This window comes from Hyperoodon ampullatus, assembly GCF_949752795.1.
Source record: "Hyperoodon ampullatus genome assembly, chromosome: 1".
Lineage (NCBI taxonomy): Eukaryota > Metazoa > Chordata > Mammalia > Artiodactyla > Ziphiidae > Hyperoodon > Hyperoodon ampullatus.
In genome coordinates this window covers 209,860,406-209,887,651 of record NC_136914.1, presented here as the reverse complement: position 1 = coordinate 209,887,651, position 27,246 = coordinate 209,860,406, and the positions used below count along the sequence as shown (strand labels likewise).

At 36.7% G+C, this 27,246-nt stretch overlaps 1 protein-coding gene across 1 annotated transcript in view; it reads right to left on the bottom strand.

The window, feature by feature from the left end:
• Window positions 1–23,227, bottom strand: part of SMC3 (structural maintenance of chromosomes 3) — a 32,276-nt gene extending 9,049 nt beyond the window's left edge. Inside the window, exons 1-18 of the mRNA XM_079706564.1 lie at window positions 23,129–23,227; window positions 22,063–22,138; window positions 16,769–16,807; window positions 15,194–15,261; window positions 13,231–13,302; window positions 12,779–12,858; window positions 12,423–12,501; window positions 10,902–11,019; window positions 9,756–9,931; window positions 9,105–9,185; window positions 8,706–8,870; window positions 8,290–8,411; window positions 6,601–6,814; window positions 4,181–4,284; window positions 3,904–4,003; window positions 3,119–3,279; window positions 2,647–2,788; window positions 506–656 (exon numbers count right to left, since the gene is read on the bottom strand). Coding sequence (XP_079562690.1) covers window positions 506–656; window positions 2,647–2,788; window positions 3,119–3,279; window positions 3,904–4,003; window positions 4,181–4,284; window positions 6,601–6,814; window positions 8,290–8,411; window positions 8,706–8,870; window positions 9,105–9,185; window positions 9,756–9,931; window positions 10,902–11,019; window positions 12,423–12,501; window positions 12,779–12,858; window positions 13,231–13,302; window positions 15,194–15,261; window positions 16,769–16,807; window positions 22,063–22,138; window positions 23,129–23,143 — 1,963 coding nt within the window. The 5' untranslated portion in view covers window positions 23,144–23,227. The remainder of the gene's footprint in view (window positions 1–505; window positions 657–2,646; window positions 2,789–3,118; window positions 3,280–3,903; window positions 4,004–4,180; window positions 4,285–6,600; window positions 6,815–8,289; window positions 8,412–8,705; window positions 8,871–9,104; window positions 9,186–9,755; window positions 9,932–10,901; window positions 11,020–12,422; window positions 12,502–12,778; window positions 12,859–13,230; window positions 13,303–15,193; window positions 15,262–16,768; window positions 16,808–22,062; window positions 22,139–23,128) is intronic.
• Window positions 23,228–27,246: the final 4,019 nt, after the last annotated feature.

Genomic DNA, 27,246 nt, shown 5'->3' with positions numbered 1-27,246 from the left:
ATGCAGGGGACACGGCTTTGAGCCCTGGTCCAGGAAGATCCCACATGCCACGGAGCAATTAAGCCCGCGAGCCACAACTACTGAAGCCTGTGGGCCTAGAGCCTGTGCTCCACAACACGAGAAGCCACCGCAATGAGAAGCACGTGCGCTGCAACGCAGAGTAGCCCCCACTCACAGCAACTACAGAAAGCCCGTGCGCAGCAACGAAGACCCAATGAGGCCAAAAATAAATGAATAAAATATAACATTTTGAGAATGGGTCCAGAGGCTTCACCAAAGAACCAAAGGAAGTCCATGGTGCAAAAAAGGTTAAGAAACTCTACTGTACATCAAATGATTATACTTAAGAGACATCAACTAAATATAAAGAGGTGACCCTTTTTACATTCTGACTTGAATAAACCAACTATTTTAAAAATGAGAAATAACTGGACATGAATTTTCAAACACTCTTAAAACTAAAATGGAATTTATTTGTTCAAAGCTAAGAATTATTATTACAAACCTTCCAGGGTAATGCAGTCCATAGTGAAAGCACGGGCCAACTGGGTTGAAACTTCCATACTACGACAAATAAGTGTTTTTCCAAACACATGTTTGAAAGCTTTGTCAAATCTGGGATTGTACCTCAATTTACTTATCATAGGAATAGCATCCTAAAAATGAATATTTTGCAAGCAAGCAAAGAGATCAAAACACAGTTAATTAAAATGTGTTAGCAGAATCATGAATTACATCTTCCTGAAATACAAATAAACAAAATACCTTTATATTTCAAAACTGTTGGTTTTTATACTGAAAAAGTTAGAAAAATCATTCTACTGAAATATACTGGAAATTGTGCTCATGTAAATCATCCAGGTTTTCAATGCTAGAGCACAGAGATAAAGAGCTTAGTGGCTCTGGAGCCAGACTGCTCAAGTTCAAATCCCAGTTCTGCTATTCAGATGTGTGCTCTGGAGAAGGTGCTTAACTTCTCTATATAACAGTTACTTCATCTATAAAACTGCAATAACAGTACCTTCCTGACAAAGTTGTTAAGTCTAGGCAAGTTATATATGTGAAACACTTAGGATAGCCTCTGTCACATAGAAGGGCCAAATGTAAACTAGTAGTATTTCCTCAAAATATTTTCATTTTATCTCTCTATCTCTATCTACAGATACATAACCTAAGTTAAATATTCAGATAAAATTTTTTTCAAATAAAATTTATTTTCCCTTTTTTCTCTCAACTGGCAACAGAATTTTTAAATTAAGAAATACGGGCTTCCCTGGTGGCACAGTGATTGAGAGTCTGCCTGCCGATGCAGGGGACACGAGTTCGTGCCCCGGTCCGGGAAGATCCCACATGCTGCAGAGCGGCTAGGCCCGTGAGCCATGGCCGCTGAGCCTGAGCGTCTGGGAGCCTGTGCTCCGCAATGGGAGAGGCCACAACAGTGAGAGGCCCGCGTACCGCAAAAAAAAAAAAAAAAAAAAAAAGGAAAGAAATACATCCTACATACAGAAAAACGCAATAATGTTAAGCTTAAATTAATAATTACGAAGCAAACACCAATATAACCACCATGCAGGACATGAAACAAAACACTACTGACACCCAGAAGCCATGAGTGTAACCCTTTCCTAATCATAGTGGTTACCTTCAATGGTTACCTGCTGGGGATGACCACTATTAAAAGTTCATTCGGGTTTTTCCATAACCTGTTACGGAAAAACCCGAACGAACTTTTGGCCAATCCAATATAACTTTTGTGGTCACTACTTCCTTGCACTTCTAGTTCTATCATCTAAGCTTATTTTGTTCAGGTAGTGTAAAGGGAACCATACTTACATGCATTCTTTTGTGTCTTGCTTCATTCACACATCACATTTATGACTCAATTTCTCCTCCCCAAAACTTCAAAGATAATTTGTACATTTAAAAAAAGAAAAAGCTAACCACTAAAATAGCTTATAAGATTCTCACTGTTCCTCTTAAATTGTAGATCATTCTCATAGGGTTTTAGCTTTAACCTTAAAAAATAGTGAAATAGTTGCTACTACCATCAATATTCTGAAGCCAAACACCTCAAAGCAATTACATTTTTTTCAAGAATGATGTCTAGGGAACATTTTTAATCTGTTTAAAAATATACCAGCTAATAACAAAAGCAACAGTATACTTTCAGAGCCTGTCATCTTGCTAGATATTTTTACTGTAATTCATAAGCCATTTAAAAAAAGTACATTCAGAAAACTTTAAAATATTTACTTTAAATGATAGTTCCTCAGGGAATTCTTCTCCAGCTATTTAATCTTAATTTTGTCTCCCTGAGATACACTCTCAAAGTATCCTGTGCTTATGTATGGTTTGGCCAAAAAGTTCGTTGGGGTTCTTCCGTAACATCTTAAGGAAAAACCCAAATGAACTTTTTGGCCAACCCAATATTTTAACACTTTGAACATTTTGCAATGGTTTGTTTTATGTCTTGGCTGTGACCTCTGTCTCTCTTCCTTTCCTCATCCAGCACTATGCTCTTCGGTAAGACAGGAATGTTTATCTCACAGACCACGTGAATCCCAATGTACAGTGCCTGTGCACTAGGATGTGCTAAACACAAGAAAAAACGTATTGAAAGAAAGACCTTAACACACATCAACTCACATTGGTTTCAGGATAGGCAGTATCCCTTACATCTAATTTGTTAAGAGGCAGAAAAGTAACCTCTCCAGGTAGGTTCATTTTATTAAACTCCATCAAAATCTTCGTGCTGACTTCATCTGAATCAACAATGTGATAAAACAACCTACATGTAAAGAGAACAAGATACATCTGAAGTGCTATAAACATTTAAGCAAACAATTCACTTTTTTTCTATGCAATCCAATTTGTAAGGGGAGGGCTACTTACAGAATTTCAACGGAGGGAGAGGAAGTACAAAAAAGGGAAATTTCTAGCTTCTACAATTAGGAACAAACACTTAGCATCTACATCTTTAATTAGAAAATTAAGTAACTGAGGATACAGGATGATAATGGGAGACATATTGTATTAAAACTACAAAAAGTTGTTTCTTAGGTTACTCTTATTCCCTCTTTCCTTTAAAAACTCAAAATATCAAGCAAAAACATCTCACCTATTTCCAGCAGTGACTTCCACGCATGTGTAGAAAGCAGGCTCACATTCAAAGTTATTCATCACGATACCATGATAGCCATTTTGAACATGCTGGTTTATTCCCTTTCGACGAAAGTGGTCTAGCACTTTGTTTATACTATCTATTCCATTTAAAATGGCCTGTTTAGAAGTGAAAAATATTAAAATAGTGCCAATGGCACTCCTGCTGGTAAGAAATGAACCTATTACTCTAAACATTAAAAAATATACCAAATTGGGAGAATGGGATTGACATATACACACTATTATATATAAAATAGGTAACTAATAAGGACATACTGTATAGCATAGGGAACTCTACTCAATACTCTGTAATGGCCTATATGGGAAAAGAATCTTAAAAAAGAGTGGATATATGTAATATATAACTGACTCACTGTGCTGTACACCTGAAACTAACACAACATTGTAAATCAACTATACTCCAATAAAAATTTTAAAAAATAAAAAAATAAAAAATATACCAGAGATTAAACATTCTCTCCAAAAACAGGTCACTCCCTTGAAATATGCCAACTACGTGCAATACTTTATATCATGGATTCTGTTCTATGACATCAGCATTAAAAATGGATTCGCCATCTAAAAATCAAAAGCGCTATCTTTAATAGCATGGGTGCTTAAATGATACCCATTCTTTCGTATTTATAAGACAAGTAATTTGCACTCTACTCTTGAAAGCTAATAAATTCTTATGCAATAATAACTGACAATGCAAACTGAGGTAAGAAAGAACCTGCCCACCTTTCCTGTTGCAGCTCTAAGAAGTTGCTGTTTCTTTTCAAGATCTTCTCTTTTAGCAGCAAGTGCTTGCTGTTCTGCATTCTCCTCTCTCCACAAGTAACTAATCAATAAAAATTAGACTGTCTTTAATTCTGAAAATATTAATACTCTAATAGTATACAATGTTGAATAAATACTGAAATTAAACTTCAATAGTTAATTTATAAATTAAAGACTGTTTAACAGCCAGTAATTACATTACTCAAAAATATTAAGACATATTTTAGGCTATACTAACTTTCTTTCACTTTGTAATTCATCTTTCTTATTTTTTACTTCATAGTATTTTCTGTCCAGTTCTTCAACTCGAGCTTTGACTTCATTAAGATCCTGATCCAGTTTCTATGGAAATAAAAAATAATTCAAATTTAAAATCCAATTTCATACAAACTAATCCATAGTGGCAGAAAGCAGATCAGTTGTTACCAGGGGATGGAGGAGGAGGACAGGAAAGGAGGGAGGGAGGAATTACCAAGGGGTATGGGAAACATTTTGGGGTGATGAACAGGCTTGTTATATTAATTGTGGTGATGGTTTAACAGGCATATACATAAATCAAAACAATTAATTTGTTCATTAATGTCTTTTCTACTTCTATAATACACACCCTAGAATTTTAGAAGAAAAAATACATTAATAAATTCTCAAAACACTGCAGTGTATACTTTTCACACTTCCCCCTCTAAACACATACACTAGAACGTAAGAGATGTAGGAATATACTAAGAAGCAAAAAGGCTGTTTTGTACAATTAATTAGCACTGTAAAATCATCTCTATCCATTATAAAGCAGAGTTTACCCTCACAAGTGGTCATTTTGATACACTTAAGTGTGACTGAAATATTGAAAAATAACTTCAAGCTTGAGAAAGAATGAATAAAACCTTTCACTGGAAAATCTTGGTTTATCACTCAACTTCTTCAAAAAGGGCACCTGTTGAGGTTGATATTTCCATGAACTCAAGACAAAATGCCTTTTCTTTATTTCAAGACAGGACTGTAGCTATCACAGCTGAAACTATACTAACAAATTCCCAAATAACTGACTACCTCGATCAACCTGTGTTTTCCATTCCCTCTGTAAAATATCCTGACCAAAGCCCAAAGTACGCTGGACTCTCAAGGCCAAGTAGGCTGTCTATTACTCCTGGTCACTTTTCCTACCAGTTGAGTTGTTTATGGTTACAGAGTCAGTTCTGTTTGCTTCCTACTATGTTTTTGTTTTGGGGTAACTGATTACATTAAATATTAGATAAACTGATGATATGAGTACAAGGAAGAGTTGTTTCTTTAAAAAAATTGATTTAGTTTTGGACAAACTCAAAGGTGAGTCACTAAAAATTGGATTAAATGGGCAAATGAACTCTAAAAGACTAGGGAAAATAATTATTTAATATATAATACATAAGTTAATAGATACTGTGCACTTTATAACAGTAATTCAAAATGTCAAGTCACAAAGTCAAGGAAAGACTGAGGAACTGATCCAGATTAAAGGAGATAACAGAAACATGACAACTAAATGCAATATATGATCTTATATTGGAACCTGAATTCTGTTCTCATCCAACTTCAAGGAGAACTGTATTTACATGTGTGGTTCATAACATGAAAGTCCCCTAGGAACTCCAATCACTACTCATATTCATAAGAAATACCTTGGGCTCTACATCAAAAGACTGTTACACACTCTGCTGGAGGAGGTTGATAAGGAGGCTATGCATGTGTGGGGGCAGGGGGCATATGAGAAATCTCTATACCTTCCTCTCAATTTTGCTGTGAACCCAAAGCTACTCTTAAAAAAAAAAGTCTAAAAAATAAAGATTGGTACATAAGCATATATTTATCTATTTAAAATTAAATACTTATAAATACATATATTTATATATGGGTAAAAAATACATATAAATATTATACATAAAATATACATAAGATACACATTTAAGATTTTATGCTTTTAGTGGTTTTGATAAACCAACCATACCGACTGGTACAGATCTCATGGGGTAAGAAGGTTCCTTCTGGGCATGTATATATATTCTCCTCACCTTACACCTGTCCTACACACTCCCTTCTCATCACTTCCAATCACCTACATATATATCCACATATATCACTTAAAGAATTTTTCTCCCTTTCTAATTTTAAATAATGTAAGATCTTTCTTGCTCTGAAAGTAATGATTTTATCTCCTACTTCACTTTTTAAGAAAATGCTAACTAAACACGCATAGTAAATGTTTAATTCATTTAGAAAATGTTATAAAATCACCAATGCTTTAACAAAATATATATACATTCTGCAGTAAGTTATTACATTGACAGAGAATTACATTAGAATATAAAAATGGAAAAATTTTAAGTTACTATAAAGTCATGTTTTAGTTAAGGGAAGAGTTCAGGTACATATTACCAGGTCATAAAAATATATTTTAAAATATATTCAATCTATATGGACACTCACTGACATGTAAGAACTCTTCTTTGAAAAAGAGAACTACCATATGTATCATATTAAATTGTGCTGGTCTTGCCTAATTAAGTATCTGGTCTTGTATATTTTAAGATAAACCATTTACAAATAAAACTTAAATAGATAAAACTGCACATGTTCACACTCTTCTGAAAGATTTCACAAAGCAGCTATGAAAGTTCTTACATTATACTGCTCCAGATTTTTCTCTTTATTTGCCTCAGTGTCCTCCAAATCCTTATGTATAGCAGCAATCTGTCTTTTCTTGTCATTAATAGCCTGATCTAAAGACTTGAGTTCCTTTTTAATCCACTTATCCCTTTCTTCTTTTGATGTAAACTGGCTTCCTCGACCCTGCTTTGCATAAAGATCCGTTCTTTCCTGCGTAGCTTGGGCCAATCTACACAAGATAGAAGAGAATGGTTTGAAAAGGACAACAGGAAATAACCAAGTTTAATTGCAGTCGATACCTCAAGAGTACACAGAGACAATAACCATTTCTATAATTCCATAAAAGAAGGAAGTGAAGGGAATTCCCTGGCGATCCAATGGTTAGGACTTTGCCCTCTCACTGCTGAGGGCCTGGGTTTGATACCTGGTCTGGGAATTAAGATTCTACGAGCCGCATGGTGTGGTAAAAAAGAAAAGAAAAAAAAAAAAAGAAGGAATTCAGGATAAAAAGCAACTGTTATCTAATGGAGCTCCTGGGACTAGTTCTATATAATATTAATTTACCTGCAAAATCAGTTACAGTCAGGTAAAACAGCCCACCCCTAAGGATTTAAGGTCATTCCAGGTCTGGGTTAATCAGTAAACCCACACAAATCTAGTACCCCATATCTCAAGAATTTTCAAAAATGCTCCAGCTATATTTAACTATTTGAACATTTTCAACTCCTTACAATAAAAGACACTATGAAGGTTAAAAGGCAAGAGAAAACACTTACAACATACAGAACAAATATTAATGCCCAGGTAACATAAAACAACCTTATAAAACGTAAGAAAAAAAATCAGAAAAAAGGGGCTTCCCTGGTGGCGCAGTGGTTAAGAATCTGCCTGCCAATGCAGGGGACACGGGTTCGAGCTCTGGGCTGGGAAGATCCCACATGGCACAGAGCAACTAAGCCCATGCACCAGAACTAGTGAGCCTGTGCTCTAGAGCCCATAAGCCACAACTACTGAGCCCGCGCGCCTAGATCCCGTGCTACACAACAAGAGAAGCCACCGCAATGAGAAGCCCGCGCACTGCAACGAAGAGTAGCCCCTGCTAGCCACAACTAGAGAAAGCCCGTGCAGAGCAACAAAGATGCAACACAGCCAAAAATAAGTAGGATAAAATACATTATTTTAAAAAGCTGACAAAAAAATATGAAAAAAATGGACACAAGATATCAACAGGCAATTCATTAAAATGAACGTAAGTGGCATAAAAACATGATAATGTACTAAACTGTGAAATCAGCAAACGTTGGCAAGTCCAATCTACGGATAGATACTAAATTGTCTAGATGTTAAAACGACATAAAGTGGGAGAATGAACACACAGCAGGATACAATTTGGGTAAAAAAAGAACAATCATCATGCATGTTTTTAAATGCCCAACATTTAGCTATGCTATCTTGGGCAAGTTATTGAACACCCCCAGAGCCTCAAGTTTGTCAAATTTACAGTGGTGATACTGTGGATCTCCTAGGGCTTTTGAATAGGCAATAAGCATATAATAATGCTTGGCCGACATTGCCTATTACTTTGAAATGGGCATTTAACTTTTGCCTTTATTTACTGTACCTTCTTAACCCATAACTATTTAATAAGGTTCTATAGAGAAACAATGTAGAAAATTAGAATTGTTGGTGAAAAAAATCCCAAACCTAGCAATTCCTCGCTCTTCTTTTTCTTTTACGCTGTTGAATTTAGGTTCTGTTTCTGCCAGTTCTTTCTGCTTTTCTTCTATTTTTTCAAGCAGCTTCTGCCTTTCTTTTAATAAGCGTTTCTGTAAATGAAGATAAGTGAAAACACAATTTGTTTAAAAACTTTTGTTTAATTTGTAAGTCTAGCATAAAATATTTTCTCATGAAAAAAATGCATGAGACTGATCCTGCAACACAAAACTAATTTTTAAATATAAGTAACAAAGATAGTACTCAGTTGCAACTTGAATGCAAATTATTTTAATGTGCCAAATCTTGTACAAAAATTCAAGCACCCGTGCCACAGAAAGGACTGTCCTCTGCAGTTCCCACTCACCTGAACATTTATATCTTTCATTTTTAGCACTTTAACTCACCCTCTGTTCACTATTGCCTGCCAATTCATCTTGTAAATCCTTGGCTTTAAGCTCCAACTTAGTCCTCTGCTTAATTTGTTCTTGTCTTTCAGCACTGAGCTGCTCCTTTTCTTCTTTCATAGCTGAAATTTTTGTTTTCAGTTCTCTAACTTGGCGTTCAATATCCTACTCAAAAAGTATCAAATAGAAACAAGTTAGACAACTAGAAATACAACAGCAAAATCAGGACACCATTGATTTGTCTCTTCTTTTTCTTTCATTTAAACTTTCAGTACTACTGTCTTTCCAATACTCAATCTCAGTGACACCCCACTTGAAGTTACCATTCTATAATTCTGGTACAAAAAGTTTACTGTGGTCAAAAATATGACTTAACCTAAACCTGGTTTATAACCTTACCTCCATTTTATCTCTTGCATCCTGCTGGGCGTCTCTTAATTGTCTGGATTTTTCTCCACTAGTCTCTCGCTTAGCAGAAAGCTGGGAAAAAAACCAAGCCATGATTTCTAACTCATTTTGAATTTGTTCAGTATTTAAAATTTTTAAATATCTGCTAAAATTTAAAATATCTGAATTTTTAAATATCTGCTAAGTATTTTCAGCAAAATTTTTAAGTATCTGTTAAAATAAGCATTGACTTAAAAATTTTTTTCCAAAAATAATTGTAGTGGTTTTAAATAGAAAATGCCTGTAGTTTTCAGCATTACCTAAAACAAATTTTTGTACAAAATGTCAGCAATACTAATTACAAATTACACCTTAAAAAGCCAGGAAAAAAATCCATGAAACTTTAAAGGTGGCTTCCTCTCATCCTGGTCTGCCTGACACCACCACCTAATTATATTTCAGATACAACTACAGCAAGGACTATGTGGGTCTAGGCATTTTCCTTGGAGTAAACTGATAGTGTAAATTTGCTGAGTAATGAATTCACTAAGAGATGTAAAAAATTTGAAGTTTGTGTTTAAAAATCATTGAAAAGTATAAATATAGAATGAGTTTAATATATTCGTAAAAATAAAATTAAACTGAAGTGGCAAAGTACTTTACCTCATCAAGTTTAGCACGAGTCTCATTAAGTTCCTGATTGTAAATGGTGTATTCCAGGGCTCGTCTCATCTTATCCCACTTCTGATACTGAGCTAGTTCTTCCTTTTCTTCCTCTAAGGTATGTAATCTCTCTTCAATGTATTTTAACAACTCATTGATTTTTTCCCGTTTGCCCTCTTAAAAATAAATGGGAGAGGGGTGAAGGAGTTGAATAAAATTTTTATGTAACATCAATTCTCAAATATACCATGAGTTAAACTTAATCTTATGAACGTTAGCATTATTTCTTTGATATTATGCGGTAACCAAATCCAAGATGCTAAAATGGCCATTAAAATGTTTTATTATGAAAAGCATCAGAGAATAAACACATGGTGGCACTGATTCTTATATGACCTGTGGTAAAGGTCTCTGTTTAAACTTCCTTTAAAAGCCAGTGTGCCTTCCCATGACATTAGAAAAAAAACCATACCTAACATCACTGGTGTCACCGATTCTCAATTCTTACAACAGCATTATCTATAGCTACCATATATTGAATACCAACTATATTCCAATCATGGTGATACTTTCCTCCTCTACTCACCACTACAAACTATAAAAAAGGATTTCACAAGATGGGAAAGTTACGGACCAGAGAGGTCAAGTCTAAAGTCACAATATCAGGTAATTATTAGTCAGATTGTGAACCCAAAACTGTCTGACTCTAAGCCATGAGAGGGCACAGCACTTGAAAAGCAAAGTAGGGTTTCCATAATAAATGTACTAAGGAAGACTGGAAGTTCAAAATTTCACATTTACTTGCTCCTGAACAACTTAAAGCCTAATGCCAACTGATATTCCAGCAATTTTTTTTTTTGAGGAACACATACATTATTATCCTCACTAATAATAAAAAGGACATTAGAGGCACAAAGTAGGTGACCTAGAAAAGCACTATTATCTCACAGTAACAACTCTTTATTCAAAGAGACAAATTATTGGAACTCTCAAACCTTAAACTTCCTGAAACTAATTTTTTCTCCATTCAGTATATAGGCAAATTATCATACAATATACTTCTGAGAATAGATAACTCCTCTCAAGTACCATAACACAATGAAAAAGTAATTCACAACAAAAAGAATAATGTAAAATCACATTTACCTGTTTCCTTCATTAAAGAGATGCTTTCTTCTTTTCGTTCATCATACACTCTAGTACCAGCTACTTCTCTTAATAGTTTTAGTCTCTGAGAATCTGGTGCTGTTGCCATCTGGTTGATCTAAAAGTTTTAGAAAAATATTTACAGAGCTACAGACTGCTCTTTAAGAGCTCTACCTTGAAAGTTATTCACATGCTAAGCTTTAAGTATGAGTTCGCACTGGGAAAATAGCAATGAACAGAAAAGGTCTTGCCCTCGAGGAACCTACTTTCTAGCGGAAAAAAAAACAGGAAGTAAGCATACCATTACATTATAATTGCTATGCGGAAAAACAAAACAAGAAAATATAGCATAAAGAGTTGGAGTGACAGTAATGCTCTTCTTGTAAAAGAGGCAGACATAGATGGCTTATATGAAATGACATATGAGCAAAAACTGAAATGATGTAAAGGGACCTACTATGTTGCATGTGTGCAGGGAGGACTCAGACAACTGCTTTCAAATCAGCCTCCTTTTATTTTATTTTTTAAAGGTTTTTTTTTTTTTGGATGTGGACCATTTTCAAGGTCTTTATTGAATTTGTTACAATATTGCTTCTGTTTTCTGTTTTGCTTTTTGGCCCCAAGGCATGTGGGAACTTAGCTCCCTGCCCAGGGATTGAACCTGCACCTCCTGAGTTGGACGGCGAAGTCTTAACCACTGGACCGCCAGGGAAGTCCCCAGCCTCCTTTTAAAGAAATTTCTCTTATAAAGACAGTCTTTTTAAAATCTTGCTCTTAAAGTGAAACTCCATATTCTTTCTAATCACTTCTTCTGATTGCTAACTTTCCAACACATACCTAAAAAAGCCTCCAACATGAACTAAGAAGTGGACATTTTAAAAGGATTTTCCTCTAGTTCAATATAGCACAACAGAAAACTATCAGGACACTGCAGGTATGTTCTAAGAAAAAGAAATTATTTTAGATATATATAGTTAAAACATATGAGGAAACAGTAGAACAATCAGATAAAGTATATAACTCCTAAAAACTATAAAGAATATAAATTGTATTAAGGGAAAATAATATGTAGCACTATGGTAGATTTCTGGTAATGTAAGCTTTCTAGCATTTTAACTCTGTGATATACTAACAGAGAGAGTATTAATTTCAGAGAGTAACTCTTTTCAAATGCGATTTTTATAGTTTCTACAACATTCTTAAATATGATTGTAACTTCTACAAACCAAAAATGTCTTCCAGTACAGTTCCCCTTGGTAAATGATAACAGATCACCAAGAAAATAAGATCCACTTAAATAATTCTACTGAAATACTTTTATCCCACTATGCAATGGATCTATTTTGTACATAAATTTATGGCCACAGAAAAGGTAATACAAACTTCAGTGCAAAATAAATCAATGAAAACAGAAGACAATAAGGTCTATTTTCACTCCAATCACTAGAATGAAATCAAACTCATCATTCAACGAATATACTCAGAAAACAAATTCCACTTAAAAAGATACATATTTCTTACCTTTCCTTGTTTAACAATATAATAAGGATTGCTTCGAGAAAAACCAGCACTTTCAAGGAGATTCATCACATCATTTTTCCTGTTGATAAACAATTAAAAAAATTTTTCAAATACATAACAATCCAACTATAAGCAAAAAGAGTACACTAACTCCTGAGTTAAGGTGCATGAAGGAGTACAGCACAGTCATTTAACCCTTCTGTTCTATCAGCCTCAGAGAATCTTCTGATTCTTATGTTTATGCTCTAAATTGTGACTTGTTGAACATGAGGCAAAAGTACCTCATATATGAGGCAAGTAAAAGAATACTTTTACTCTTTTGTATAGAAATTACAAAAATAAAGAAAAATGCTTACGTGACCATTTTCTTGTCTAAGAAATATTGATCCTTTTTGGCACCAATAACTCTTCGAAGTGAAACTTCCTCTTTGTCGATCTAAGAAAAAAAAGGAAAAGCCCAAAGTTAAATCTAATAGTAAAAGTGGAAACTTTATAGTTCATAAGGTCATTTCAGAGTCCCTCACCATAGCAATTATTTTGAAACTTCAACCATCTCACTAAAGATATGCCACGAATACTCATTACTATGACAAAGACATTTTTTCACAATGGCTTGCACATTCCCATTTGTTTACCAGAATATTCATTACAACTTTAAGACAAAATTAGTACGTAAGCTGTAGTTATTTTAGTATGAACTAAATTATAAAAGCCTAAGTACAACTATAAGTGTTTCAAAGCATGAAAAAAAGAGTTGCATCAATAAAATTCTCAATGTTACTAATGAAAAGAAAAAGCAGTTACTCACCGGCAGCCGGTTGTCTGAATTGTCAAAAATAATCTCCACAAAAGCAGAAATAACACGAGGTCCTGTACCCTCCTAAAACATGAGAAAAATTAATGTGTTGCATAAGTGGGATTTTCATATTCTTTAAATACTTTTAAAGTTTAGTGCATGGTAACAAGCCTGATTCAATGGAGAAAAATTTCTATCAGACTAATATATATCCCTCTTGCCAAAGCAGCAAACACTGGGTTAGGATAACAAAACTCAACCAAACAGCTTTTGATTCTGAATTTTAAAAATGAGAACTATGCAAGAGATGTCAAAGTTAGATTTACATAGGTCTTGTTCTGCATATCACTTCATTAGAGCATAAGACCCCATAGCCACCCAATTTTACCTATTTGTTAAAATATAAAACACTTTGAGTCTTCTCTCTTATAGATTCACCTTAATGCTAGAAAGGAACCCTAACAAAGTCACATGATAAAAACTGTCTTTTTAAACATTTGAGATATTCTATATAGTTTTAAATTTGCTATGAAAACATATGCACTTAACATATGGGTCACAGTCAGACCGATTTGTGACCCAACTACTTACATACCAAGCCCAGATAATTTCTAGATTGTGAAAACTGCTATTATGTAGTAGTTCAATACAATGAAGAATGATACCTAAAGAAATTATTCTTTTAATTCTAATCTGAGAAACCTAAAGAGAGATTTTTCTATAGGGAATCAATCCTTATTACTGGACTAAAAATTCAAATGTAAGAGGTGGGGGAGGGAATTCCTTGGCGGTCCAGTAGTTAGCACTTGGCACTTTCACTACATGGCCCTGGTTCAATCCTTGGTTGGGGAACTAAGATCCTGCAAGCCACACGGCGCAGCCAAAAAAAAAAAAAAGAGTGAAGGGGAGAAAAATATAATGGTTAGAAAAAGAACTTTAAGTCTGAGAGATACTGTGGAGATATATTGAGGAATCTCACTTTCTGGTCTTAAAATTAATTATAAGCCATATTTAAACAAGACAGGGACTTCCCTGGTGGTCCAGTAGCTAAGGCTCTGCACTCCCAATGCAGGGGGCCCAGGTTCGATACATGGTCAGGGAACTAGATCCCGTGTGCTGCAATGAAGATCCTGCATGCCACAACAAAGACCCAGTGTAAATAAGTACGTAAGTAAATAAATAAATAAAGTTACATCATTTTATCATAGCCTTTTATACTTTCTTATCCTAAAATTAGATTATTCATAATTATCTAAAGAAAAATTCTAACAATTTTTATTACTATAAATATACTGTCTTTCATATTGGATGTTACCATTGCTACCAAATGATGTTACCATTTAAGTATAAATATGGCTAAAAGTAACTTTATGTTGTTTAGTTTGTAATGGTTGCTTTTCTATGCTCCCAATTAACTTATTTATTTATTTACTATTTATGTAGGCTGCACTGGGTCTTGGTTGTGGCACGTGGGCTCTAGAGTGCGCGGGCTCAGTTGCTGCGGCACGCGGGCTTAGCTGCAGTATGTGGGATCTTAGTTCCCTGACCAGGGATCAAACCTGGGCCCCCTTCATTGGGAGTACGGAGTCTTAACCACTGGACCACCAGGGAAGTCCCCACAATTAACTTCTGATTCTGAGTCTCAAAGTTTCTAATCCCCAACCTAACTTTCTTCTTTCTCAGCAAACCTGCTTCCAGACCGTTACCAGGCCATACTCCTAAGAAAGAATTTATATTTATATGGAAGGCATATCCATCCATAGGGAACTCGCACAATTTTCTTACCATTATATAAAATTTAAGCCTTTATCCTGCATTAATATAGTAAGCTAAATTTCACAGCAGAACAACATACGTAAGAGATACACTGTGTCATGTTCATGAAGGATCTGAAACTTGAAAAAATAATTCTGTTTACCAGAATTGACAATGTATTTTTAGAAGTATTTAACATCCATAAAGCAGTCTCACTCACATGTAACAAAGCCAATCTCTGTTCCGGACGAAGATGGCTAAACTCATCACTGAGAACAAACTGAATTGCTAGAAATACAAAAACAACTATTAGTAGGATCTAAAAAAGGATTTATGCCTTAGTCATCATTTCCCATACCTTCACAGAATACAGTATATCAGGTAATGAACAATGCAAATAAAGTAGATTACCTGTTTCATATAGACAAAAGGAATGCAGAAAATTTGCCTGTACTTCAGACTAATCAGCTAGGAAATGATGATATTAGAAAAACATTAAGTTTTCACTGAAATATTTAAGGTAAGAAAATAAAAACACTGAAATACACGAATAGATGAGTAGAACTAAGGTGTACCTCTTGATCAAAGTATACATGGTTAGGTTTCAAGCTATAATTGCTTTTATCCACTAGATATAAATAATATAAATTAAAATATTTAACAAAAGAGGATATATTCCTATAACATCCTTAATTGCATACTTTGTCAAAATAAATAGCACTAAGTAGGAAATGTTTCAGATTTCCACTTTCTACTGCAGTACTTACTTACCCTTTGTCTTCTGTAAGACGGAGCCATTCCTGCTTCCATAGGATGCCTAACTGGACCACCCTCTCCTAGAAATGGAACTCTTTACTCAACTGTTCTATTCCCAGTCCACCCAAGAGAGCTTTGACACTCTAAAAGAAGGAGTATGTATATATGAATGTGTATGCTGGGGGTGGAGGTGGGGATTGGTTTTCTTTTATAATCACCTTGGAGGGACAGATTCAAATGGCCCTCATCCCCCCTGGAGATCAGGAAATATGAATACTTCCACTCCAATCCTACTCTTCTCACCATCCCCAAATTACAACCACTGGTGGGGTAAAGAGTACCCTTTAGCTTTATAAGTAAAGAAGGGATAGAACCTTTGCTATTACTACACCCTCCTTTTCCTCAAGCACTACTAAGAGGTTCAAAATTTTTCAATCTACTCCTTGTACAGTCCAAATCTGTTAAAATATTTTTTCTCCCCAAAGAATTTAACAGAGGCATTCCTATTCTTAAACGCATTTTATCTTTAGAGATAGTTTTCAAAGCTCTACTTACTACCTTCTGACAACAACTGTCTTTGTTGAGTCTAGTTTTTTACACCCCTCCATCTTTTATTAAAATAATTGATTTAGATGAAACAGATAAGCCATTTTCCATAATATTAACTATTCTACTGCACTTACATTCTTTGAATCTCTCTCTCTCTCTGCATTTACAACATTGATATACAGCACTCAAGTTTAGAAAGCACTTCCATACACATTATCTCATTTGATTCTCACAACCCATCTAAGGTAGGCAGGGCAAATATCTCTGTTTTTAAAGTGAAAGAGTACTTTGAGAAGTTAACTGTTTTGCCCAGTCTCACATGGCTAATCACTAGAGTAGAGCTCAGATTCTTATACTCTAAACCCTCTATATTAAATTGCAACCTCGTTTGAAGAAGTGTTTCTTGTGTTTCATGCAGACATAATCTCAGATAAACTACTGTAAGATACCTAGATCTTACTATGTTTAGAATTCAAAAAGTAATACCTACCATAAAAAAAGTTACTTTTTCCAGATCCATTTCTGCCCACTACAAAATTTCAAAAAGTTCATGTTATTTTGTATAAAAAACAATAACTTTACAGAAAGTATTCAAAAAATATAAAATCCAAGTTTCTAACATAACATCTTAAAAACTGAAATTAAGTACAACAGAACAGTGAACAACAAATCAATAAACAAAACAGCTTTAATTACCAGATGAGTGCAATTTTTGCATAGTCTTCAGATAATTTTTTTCTTAAAGAAATTTATTTTGTTGTTTATTATTTTGCTCTTTCCCAATACTTTAAAATTAACAGGAATAACTAAATATACTACCTGGTTTTCATGATTTATAATCATTACAATGGACATGTAATTCTATTTAATTGTATATAATAAAATCTTTTAACAATTTAAAGATTCACATAATGCTAAAAATTTAAAATACTTAAACAATCATTTAAAATTTTCAAACCATTTCCATGTTAAACAGTTTCTGATCAGCCCTATACATCATGTATAGTTCTTAGAATCACAAAAATACAGACAACTACTATAAGGCACTTTTTTTTTTACTACCTGAGTTCAGAAATAAGCAATTCTATACATAAAAGGATATCAAATGTTTTAGATTTAATGAATTCATTTGAACTTCTTTTGTTTAACAAAATTTTCATTGTTAAGAGTCATGAATAACTATGCCACTCTCTCTCTCAATCTTGACCAATATCCTGAACAAATTAGCCCCAAAGTCATCACCTTTAATCCAAGATAAATTCTAAAGAAATCAGAAAGTAATGAAGTGCTTAAAAAAAAAAAAAAAAAAGGCATATAACAGACACAGAGGCCAGCCTGAAGGGGGCTTCTATTAGCTAAATCTAGGACAATCTGAGCACCAAAATAATTAGATGAATTATAAATTAGTGCTGGGGCAGGGGTGGGTGGGAATAATCCATGAGTCCATACTGATAATAAAAAGATAAATATATAGCTAAGGAGTAAAGATGTTTGATTACAGTAGAATACCAAGTGGTAAATGTGAAAGGAGTGCTGGACATGGAACATCATCATTCTGTAACCATCAGAATAAAGACAAGAATTATCAATGAATGCGAAATCTAAGGGAGAATTTTGATAAGGAGCACAATATGTGCATGGTCCAAAAGTCTCTCCCCATCTCCATATTATTTATTAGTTGCAAGGGAGAAAACACTAACTATACAGTGGAAAAACTGGACAGAATCTCTACTCAGTGATCAAAACTATCATCAATAAGAAGTAGATGGATATCATGTGCCTCCAGGTGGAATACCCTGAAAAGGGCACATCATTTATGTAATATTTTTCAAAAATAACATTGTAAAAGACAAAGGAAGGCTGTGGAAATTATCCAGATTAAATGAGACTAAAGAGGCATGACAACTAAACGCAATGCCTGATCCTAACTTAAATCCTGTACTAGAGGGGGAAAATGCTACAAAGAAAATTTCTGGGTCAGTGAACATAGCTAGAAAATAAAATAACATTATTGTATTGATGTTAAATTTACTGACATTGGTAATTACACTGTGATTATATAAGATAATATCCCTATTCTTAGAAAGTACACATTGAAGCCACAGGTAAAGAACCATGATGTACATAACTTACTCTAAGGAAAAATAAGTGTGAGAGCGAGTGCAAATGATAAAGCAAGTGGGGAAATGTTAACAGTAGATTTGGGGGACTTCCCTGGTGGTGCAGTGGTTAAGAATTCGCCTGCCAATGCAGGGGACATGGGTTCGAGCCCTGGTCTGGGAAGATCCAACATGCCGCGGAGCAACTAAGCCTGTGTGCCACAAGTACTGAAGCCCGCGTGCCTAGAGCCCGTGCCCCACAAGAGAAGCCACTGCAGTGAGAAGCCAGCGCACCACAACGAAGAGTAGCCCCCGCTCACAGAAACTAGAGAAAAAGCCCATGCGCAGCAACGAAGACCCAATGCAGCCAAAAATAAATTAATTAATTAAAAAAAAAAACCAAAACAGTAGATTTGGGTAAAGGATACACAAGTAGTGTCTCTGTACTGTTCTTATTTATGCAACTTTTCTGTAAATTTGAAATTATCACTAAATGAAAGTTTTAAAAGGTAATTTATCATTAAAAAATTACAGAAATAGTTCAAACCATAATCCACTCATAAATAACTGAAAAATTTATAATTTCCCTAAGAATTGCTCCTACCCACACAGTGGAATGCTACATAGCAATTTTAAGGATGTTGAATACTTAATGATAAGGAAAGATATTTCAGTTTATTCTGAAGGAGAAAAAAATAGATTACCAACAGACTACTACAAACCAATTTTTATTTTAAAAGGTGTACTTATATATATGTACACAAAAACTGAAGGGGTATTGAGATAGACCCAGTTTATGTGTGTCCCCAGATTCACCTGCCCTAACCCAGGCCTTGGCTGCCTGTCAATAGAGAGGCTAGTCTCCCAACACCTCAGGTTGCTTCAGCCTACCCTGGGGGTGCATTCAGATCTGTGAAAACCCAAAGGAGGTTGCAGTTCCCCAACCACTCCAGGGGGGTTAGTCCCCAGAGTAACACAATCCAAAAGCACAGTGTGTGGGGGGGAGGTGGGGAATCAATGCCCTATGTGGTAAACTTTGACCAAAGAGAGACAGAAGCCAGCACATAAAACCTTCTCCATACCTCTCCCACCTGAGCTTTCCAAGGTGTGGTGGGTTTACAAAGTCTGTCTGTAAGTTATCCAATGTGACCGCAAACCAGGTGTATCTTCTTTATAAAGCTATGACCACTACCCGCCCCAACCCCTTGCCCTCAGACTGCACCCTCCCATTAAAGCCTTAGCAGCTAAGCAGGCCTCGGGCTCTGTTTTCCAGGAAACCACAAGCTAGCTCTGGGGAGAAGGATTACAGTTTAAATTTTTTCCTTTTAGCTTTTATGCTCTTTATGTTCTATAACTTCACGTATATTTCTTTTGTTAGAAGGCCAGAAAAAAGGTAAACTTAAAAAGGTTTATGGTTCTTGCACTTAAACATCAAACACTCAAGTATCAGCACATGAGGTATCTGCCTTCAAATCTTGTGTTTTTTTAAGGGTCAAAACCATTAAACAATCAAAGTGGTAAGCTTTCAAAAGACATTTTTAGTAACAATCTCATTGTATATTATTTTTGGTCTTTTTTATATGATTAAGGGGCCTATTTTTAAAATATGTTAAACAAAGTCATATTATGTTTTTTCAGCTAAAACGAAAGAACATTTAGATAATGTCCTTTCTAACTGTGACTATTAACAATCTTAATGTTGCAACCAAAATAGTAAAACAGCTGTCTGATAATAGCTAAAACAAAAATACTTGATAGGCCCTAAAGATATAATTTAATCATTCCAAGTAATAACGGCCATCATTTTACAGTTCATTTATAAAATTACAGTCAGTCCTCCGAATCCCAAATCCCTGTGTTTCACACCTGGGGATTTAACCAACTGCGGATTGAAAATATTCCGGATGGGGGCGGTAGGGGAACTTTCCAGAAAGTTCCAGAAAGCAAAACTGGAATTTGCCACAAGCTGGCAACTATTTACACAGTAGGTATATTGTATTTACAACTATTTACATAGCATTTACATTGTATTATAAGTAATCTAGAGATATGCTTAGGTTATATGCAAAAACACTAAGATTTTATAACAAGTTTTACACAAGCATTCAGGATACCAAGGGACAACTGTATACAACTGACATATTAAGATATTTATCCACTTTTAATTTGTAAGTTAAGGAAATAATATAAATCTAGTGATTATTCATTTTTCTCCATTTCTAAAGATTTTTTTATTGACGAAAATCAGAAGGCACTTATAATCAAAATGTAAGTAAAACTCTAGTACAATCAAGCTACCCTTATGGCACACCAATTCAATTAATGATTCTCCAGTAGGCAAGGCAGAGGGAAAAGTATGTTTTCTTTATTCCCAACTACAAAGTTGCAATTGATGTACCAAGGGCAGGTTTTTTCCTTGCCCTCAATTTTTAAATTTTATTATTTATTTATTTATTTCAAAATAAAGTATGATTCTCCAAGTTTCTCTGGGAACATCAGTATTCACTGTTCACCCTTTGCTGATTTCTCTATGAATCTCACCTCACCCATGCTATGGACTGAACTGTGTCCCCGCCCCACCCAATTCATATGCTGAAGCCCTAACCCCGCTATGTGAAGCTTTTTGGAGAAGGGGGTCTTTGGAAGGTAATTAATGTGAGGTTAGGAGTGTGGGGCCTTTATGGTGGCATCAGTGCTCTTGTAAGAGGGTGACGGAGAGGCTCTAACAAAGAAGGGCCTGTGAGCATGATGGAGAGGGAGGCCTCCAGAGCAGTGAAAAAATAAATCCCTGTTGTTTGAGCCACCTAGTCTACGATATTTTGTTATGGTAGACCAAGCCGACTGGCGTGCCAATAAACTCTGTAAGGACACTGTAGCAGAAATCTATGTCAATAGCAATTCTTTGCTTTTCTGGTGTCTAGAAGCACTCATTTCACCTACCCTTTAAAAACTCAGCAGACTGTCAGAAAACACTTCTGCTGTCTGTACGAGCAAAATGGAACCTTATCATCTGAAGAACCTATAGATTAACCATTATATTGAAAGGCAATCACCATCAGCCCCTTGTCCTCACACAGCTGCCTTCTCATTTAATCTTCCCAACAGCCCCATGAGATGTATATCATTATTTCCACTTTGCAAATGAGAAAACTAAGCAGCTCAGGAAGTCAAGTTTGAAGAATACATGGCAGAATTGGGATTTGAACCCCATTCTGTTACAATTCAAAGTTTATGCTCTTCCCACCAACCTGTGTAGTCTGTCCTTAGACATTATAATAGGAAAAAAAAAAAATCTGAGAACAATCTAATTTGTGTAAAAAGAATGGTCACCTTTGAAATAAGGCAACAGTGTCCATTTTAACTAGAAAATGACATACCAAGAAGAGCTGAAACGCTAAATTTAGTGTCACTCACTATAAACTTAAATCTGTCAAAACATACACACACGAGGCTACCAAATAAAAACGAGTAATTTATGATTGTCTTATTCAAGTATTTTAACCGTATAAAAGAAGCAATTTCATCAGTGCAGATAAAAAACAGAAAAGTAATTTCATATAGAAAAAAATACACATAAATTTATGTAATATTCAGAGACAATTCCTGTCTCCTTAAGCCTAAACACAGGCAGGATTTAAACGGCTGTAGAGACATAAATCTGATCTAGTAAACCATGAACACTTACCAATAACATTATGTTTTGAACTGAAGGGATCTACAATTGTTTGATCTCTATAACTTCGAAAACCCTGGATAATAACCTAATAAATAAAAGAGAGATTTTTTTTCAGAACACACCCCAAAAGAAATAACTTCTAAGCTAACATTTTCCTTTTGCACTCCTTCCCGTTCTGGTTTCTCATTTAACGCAAGACAGTAAAGCTCCCATGTTCTAGAAGAAAAACTCATTTTGGAAAGTGATTTAAAAATACTTCTTGAAACAGCCCGTTTATCAGTAACCATTGCCACCGTTGCTTTTTTAGGAGTTATAATTAGTAACCTGTTAGGGAACTCTCAAAATCAAGCACCCTGTATACGGTTCGTTGGAACGCTAATCCTTAGAGGGCCGTCTAAAAGTCTATCAAGTATGCAGACCGGCCCAGCTTTCCTGGGCGCCCCTGTCAGTCACACACTCGGGCCAAAAACAGCCGCCGCCGTTCCAGGACAGGACTGCCTGGAGTCCAACACCTCCAGCAGAGACACTTCTCGTAAAGAGTGTGAAGGGGCTCATCTTTGGGGTGGACTCCAGCGCGGGAAGACCATTCTGACAGAAGTAACAACGGAATGAGGCGGCGCTACACATTCAGCAGGAACGAGAAGCCCTTTCACTTCTCCGGTTAAGTCGGGAGACACCCCAGCTTGGGCCTCAGGGGCGCCCCCGCGGCCGGGGAGACCCTCTCTCCACACATCCCACCCAAAAGGCCCGCGGAGGGCTAGCCGGTCCCGCAGGACAGGGCCGCTTCTCGCCCTCCCGGCAAGGCCCGGTTCCCTCCAAAGGGCCCGCCCCGCCGACCCCTCCACCCCTCTCCCCGAGAGCCCGCCTCCCTCAGGCGAGCGCCCTGCGGGGAGGCCCGGGCTGCAAAGCGGCGCCCCAATTCTCCGCGGCCCCCGCGTTTGCGGGCCGGGCCCGCACCCCTCTCACCCAGTCCCAGTCCAGCCCCGCGCCCACCCTGCGGGGAGAAGCGACACCCCCGCCTCAAGGAGCGGTCCTCACCGGCCCGTGAAGGGTGGGAGGGACGCACAGGCCTCACCTGCTTTATGTACATGGTTCCTCGCCCCGAGCCGGGGAGAAGGCCTCCCGCGAGAGAAGCAACAACTCGGCAGCAGGGTCTGGTGAGGCGCCTAGGAGACCCCTCCCCCCAAAGCGCCGCTCTCTCCCCTCTAGCCAAACAAAATGGCGGCGCCCATGGAGGCGGAGTCCCCGCCTCGGACGGAACCACCCTCGCAGCCCCCAAGGAGCGTAAGGGGAATCAAGGTCAGATCAGCTCTTTCTTTTTGGCAAAAGGAGACCTTCTTCGATGTCTTTAGGTGAATTTCATTTGATTCCTCAATTTTTAGATGAGTTTTTCCTGAGAATTAGTCGGAAGCTTCACTCGGACAAGAGCGTTGATCGTGAGGTTGGCCCGTATTCCCTCCGAGCGTGGAGCCAATGGTTTCGACCACAAGGGGGGAAAGCTTAGGCGCCAAAGCTAAGACTGGGAGTCTAAGGGCCAGTAGCGGTGCGTGCGGGTGGCCACGTGGTCTCGGGCTGTTTGGAAATGCGGTGCTGGCGCAGGTCCCCGAACATGCAACGTACTGGACGTGGGTGGGATTCTGTGTGCAGAATCCCTGCGGCTCCACTATTCTCTCTCGCTCTGGGTACTTTTATAAATTTAGAATTGCCCCCACTGGGTCTGGACCGCCCAGTCGCACGACACCCCAAATGGACTTGACACTCGAAAATTAGTTTTAATAATGTCATAATTATTAATACCCCGGGCGATTTTTACTGCTCTGCCAACTGCTATAAATCTAGGCAGATTGGACAACTGCAACAAAAAGAGATTTAGGTAAGATTAAAAGCTACCCCTCCCTCCCTTTTTATAACAGCCTAAAAGATACGAGATGCTAGTGGCAACCCTGGGTGTATCTGGTCTGTTATCAATCGTTGGGGAAAAACATATTGTTAGAAATTGGATCTCTGGGTCGCTGTAAAATCACCTGCCACTCAGCAGCCACTCAAGTTGGTTGGTCCTCGCCATCCCTCCCGCTGCGGCTGGCAGTTCTAGACCTTATTCTTTCTAGATTGAACTGTTTCTAGTAGCCTCTTAACTTCATCCCCTTAACTTCATTCCCTTCATAGAATTCTTTATATACCGTTTTAATAGATGAGGGGAGAAGGACACTTCAGGGAAAACAAATGACTTATTTGAAGGTGAAAAGGGGGAGAGAAAGAGCACATAAGGGAAAACAAATGACTTTTAGGAAAGTCAAATGGGCCCTTAGGAGATCAGATGGGAGACCTGCTAGTTTTTGTGACTTTGTCTGTTTGGGTGTTACTCAGTGATAAGAGTCAGACTTCTCTGTGAGTTCCCGGAAAGAGGATTTATGACAGTTGAGTTACTTAGAGCTCTTTTGGGAGGCAGATAAGAGATTTCAGGAACTCAAGTACTTTCAGCTCAAAATAATTTTTATGCCACAGTAGTGGATTCTGGAGCCCTTCAAGAGGGTATTCATTTAGAGTATACTTGCCACTTCCGCCCTCCCAGATCTGAGGAACCTGGTGTCAGTATAGTGGACCAGCATGATAATCTGCTCAATGATGAGAGAATTAAGGACTCTAGACTATATTATGACGGAGAGCAAAGAAGTAATGTGCCCTTGGATGTGAATTGCTGCAGGCACCATGGGAGTGCTCCAATCCTTCCAGATGAAGATGAAAAAGAATACATTTTGCCAGATAATAACTACCAGTCTGTGTTGATCTCTTCTAGTAAGGATTCTACCTCCAGCCCTGCAGCTGAGTTACCTCTCGCTTAAGTTCTGTTAGTCCACTGTCTGTCAGGATCAATCTGGTTTTTGCAAGGACCTAACTGGTGAATTAAATGGAGATTTAATGGGGACCACCACCCCTCATCCTTTAAACCTTTGAGAATGGCACCCATTCTGTCCAAGATGTGGTACTGCTTCTAATTTATTATCTTGGCTGGCCTTAAGGCAGTTTTAGGGAGTCTGACTTTTAGATGAAAACATAGGAGTAAATCTTTGTGACTATGGATGAGGCAATGGTTTCTTAAATATGATACTAAAAGCACAGTGATGAAAGAAAAAAAATTATACTTTATCAAAACTTTTGTGCCTCAAAAGAAGTAAAACGACAAGAAAATGTTTGTGAGTTATATATTTGACAAGGGACTTGGATCCGAAATATATAAAGCTCTCTTACAATAACTTAGCAACTTAATAACTTAACAATAAAAAGACAAATAACTCTGTTTTAAAATGGGCAAAGGATGTGAATACACATTTTCCCAAATGGTCAGTAAACTTATGAAAAGATGCTCATCATTAGCCAGTCAGATACCACTTCACACCCACTAGGATAGCTAAAATAAAAAAGACAGACAATAACAGGTGTCAGCTTGGATATGGAGAAATTGGAACTGTCTTATATTATTGCTGCTGGGAATGTAAAATGGTGCAGCCACTTTAGCTATTCCTCAAAAAGTTAGACATAGGATTACAATATGACCCAGCAATGTCATTCCTAGGTATATGCCCAAGAGAAATGAAAACTTCCACACAAAAATTTGTGTATGAATGTCCATAGCAGCATTATTCATAGTAGCTAAAAAGTAGAAATAATCTAAATGTCCATCAACTGATGGATGAATAAAATGTGCTCTATCCATACAATGAAATATGAGTCAGCAATAAAAAATAATACCAATACATGCTGAAGACTGTACTGCCACATACACTCACTGCTATGGCCTGGGTTCAATTCCTGGTCCAGGAACTTGCATGGCACAGCCAAAAAAAACCCACAAATAAACATGGATGAATCTTGCAAATGTTAAGCTAAGTGGAAGAATCCAGTCACAAAAGAGCACATATTGTATGATTCCATTTATATGAAAAGTCCAAAATAGACAAATTCATGGACACATAAAATAGATTAGTAGTTGCCTGGGGCTACAAATTGGGTGGGAAGGTTGGGAAATGGGTTTTGGGGAAGGGTTTTGGGAAGGGTTTTCAAAATATTCTAAAATTAGATTGTAATGATGGTTGTACAACTTTTTAAACATAGTAAAAACCACTGACAACATTGTAATTCAACTATACTTCAATAAAAAAAATTTAAAAACTGCACACTTTAAACAGGTGAATTTTATTATATGTGAAATATATCCCAATAAAGCTGAAAAAAAACTAGAAAAATTTTCATTATGGATCCTTAAACCATACCCAGGTTTTCCCTCGTGGCACAGTGGTTAAGAATCTGCCTGCCAATGCAGGGGAGACGGGTTCGAGCCCTGGTCCGGGAAGATCCCACATGCCACGGAGCAACTAAGCCTGTGCGCCACAACTATTAGGCCTGCACTCTAGAGCCCGCGAGCCACAACTACTGAAGCCCGCACACCTAGAGCCCGTGCTCGGCAACAAGAGAAGCCACCACAATGAGAAGCCTGCGCACCTCAATGAAGAGTAGCCTCCGCTCTCTGCAACTAGAGAAAGCCCATGCGCAACGAAGACCCAACGCAGCCAAAAATAAATAAATAAAATAAATAAATGTAAAAAAAACAAACAACCATACCCAGATTTAGGTCATGTGCAGATTTATATAGTGTACAGATTATCTGGGTCATTCTAGAACCATTCCATAAAAGTCACCAGTGATATATATATATACATATATATATATAATTATATATGTATATATAATTAAAATACATTATAATTTCAAATATGCTATTGAAATCTCATGTTTATATCATCTTTACTCAAAACTTTAGCTATTTAGGTTAGTGCAGAAATTCAAATTCTGGCTTGGAATCAAATATGCCATCTTCCAAATTCTTGATTTTGCATTCTGTAATAACTATCACTACAGGGTTAAGCACAAAATTACATTCTTTAACAAATAAGGTGATAAATTTTCCAATTTAATTGATATTTTAAAATATTCTACAATTTAAAAGTTATTTAATGCAAAATCGCCAAATTTAGTATAAGGGTTTTTGGTGGGGGGAGGAAGCAACACAATGCAAAAATGAGTTATTTACTAAGAAGAGGGAGGTTTACCTCCTCCCCACACCTTTTCTAGAACCAGAGTTTTTGCTATAGGCAAGATTTAAAGACCCTAACCTCAGGACCAAGATTCTTTTCC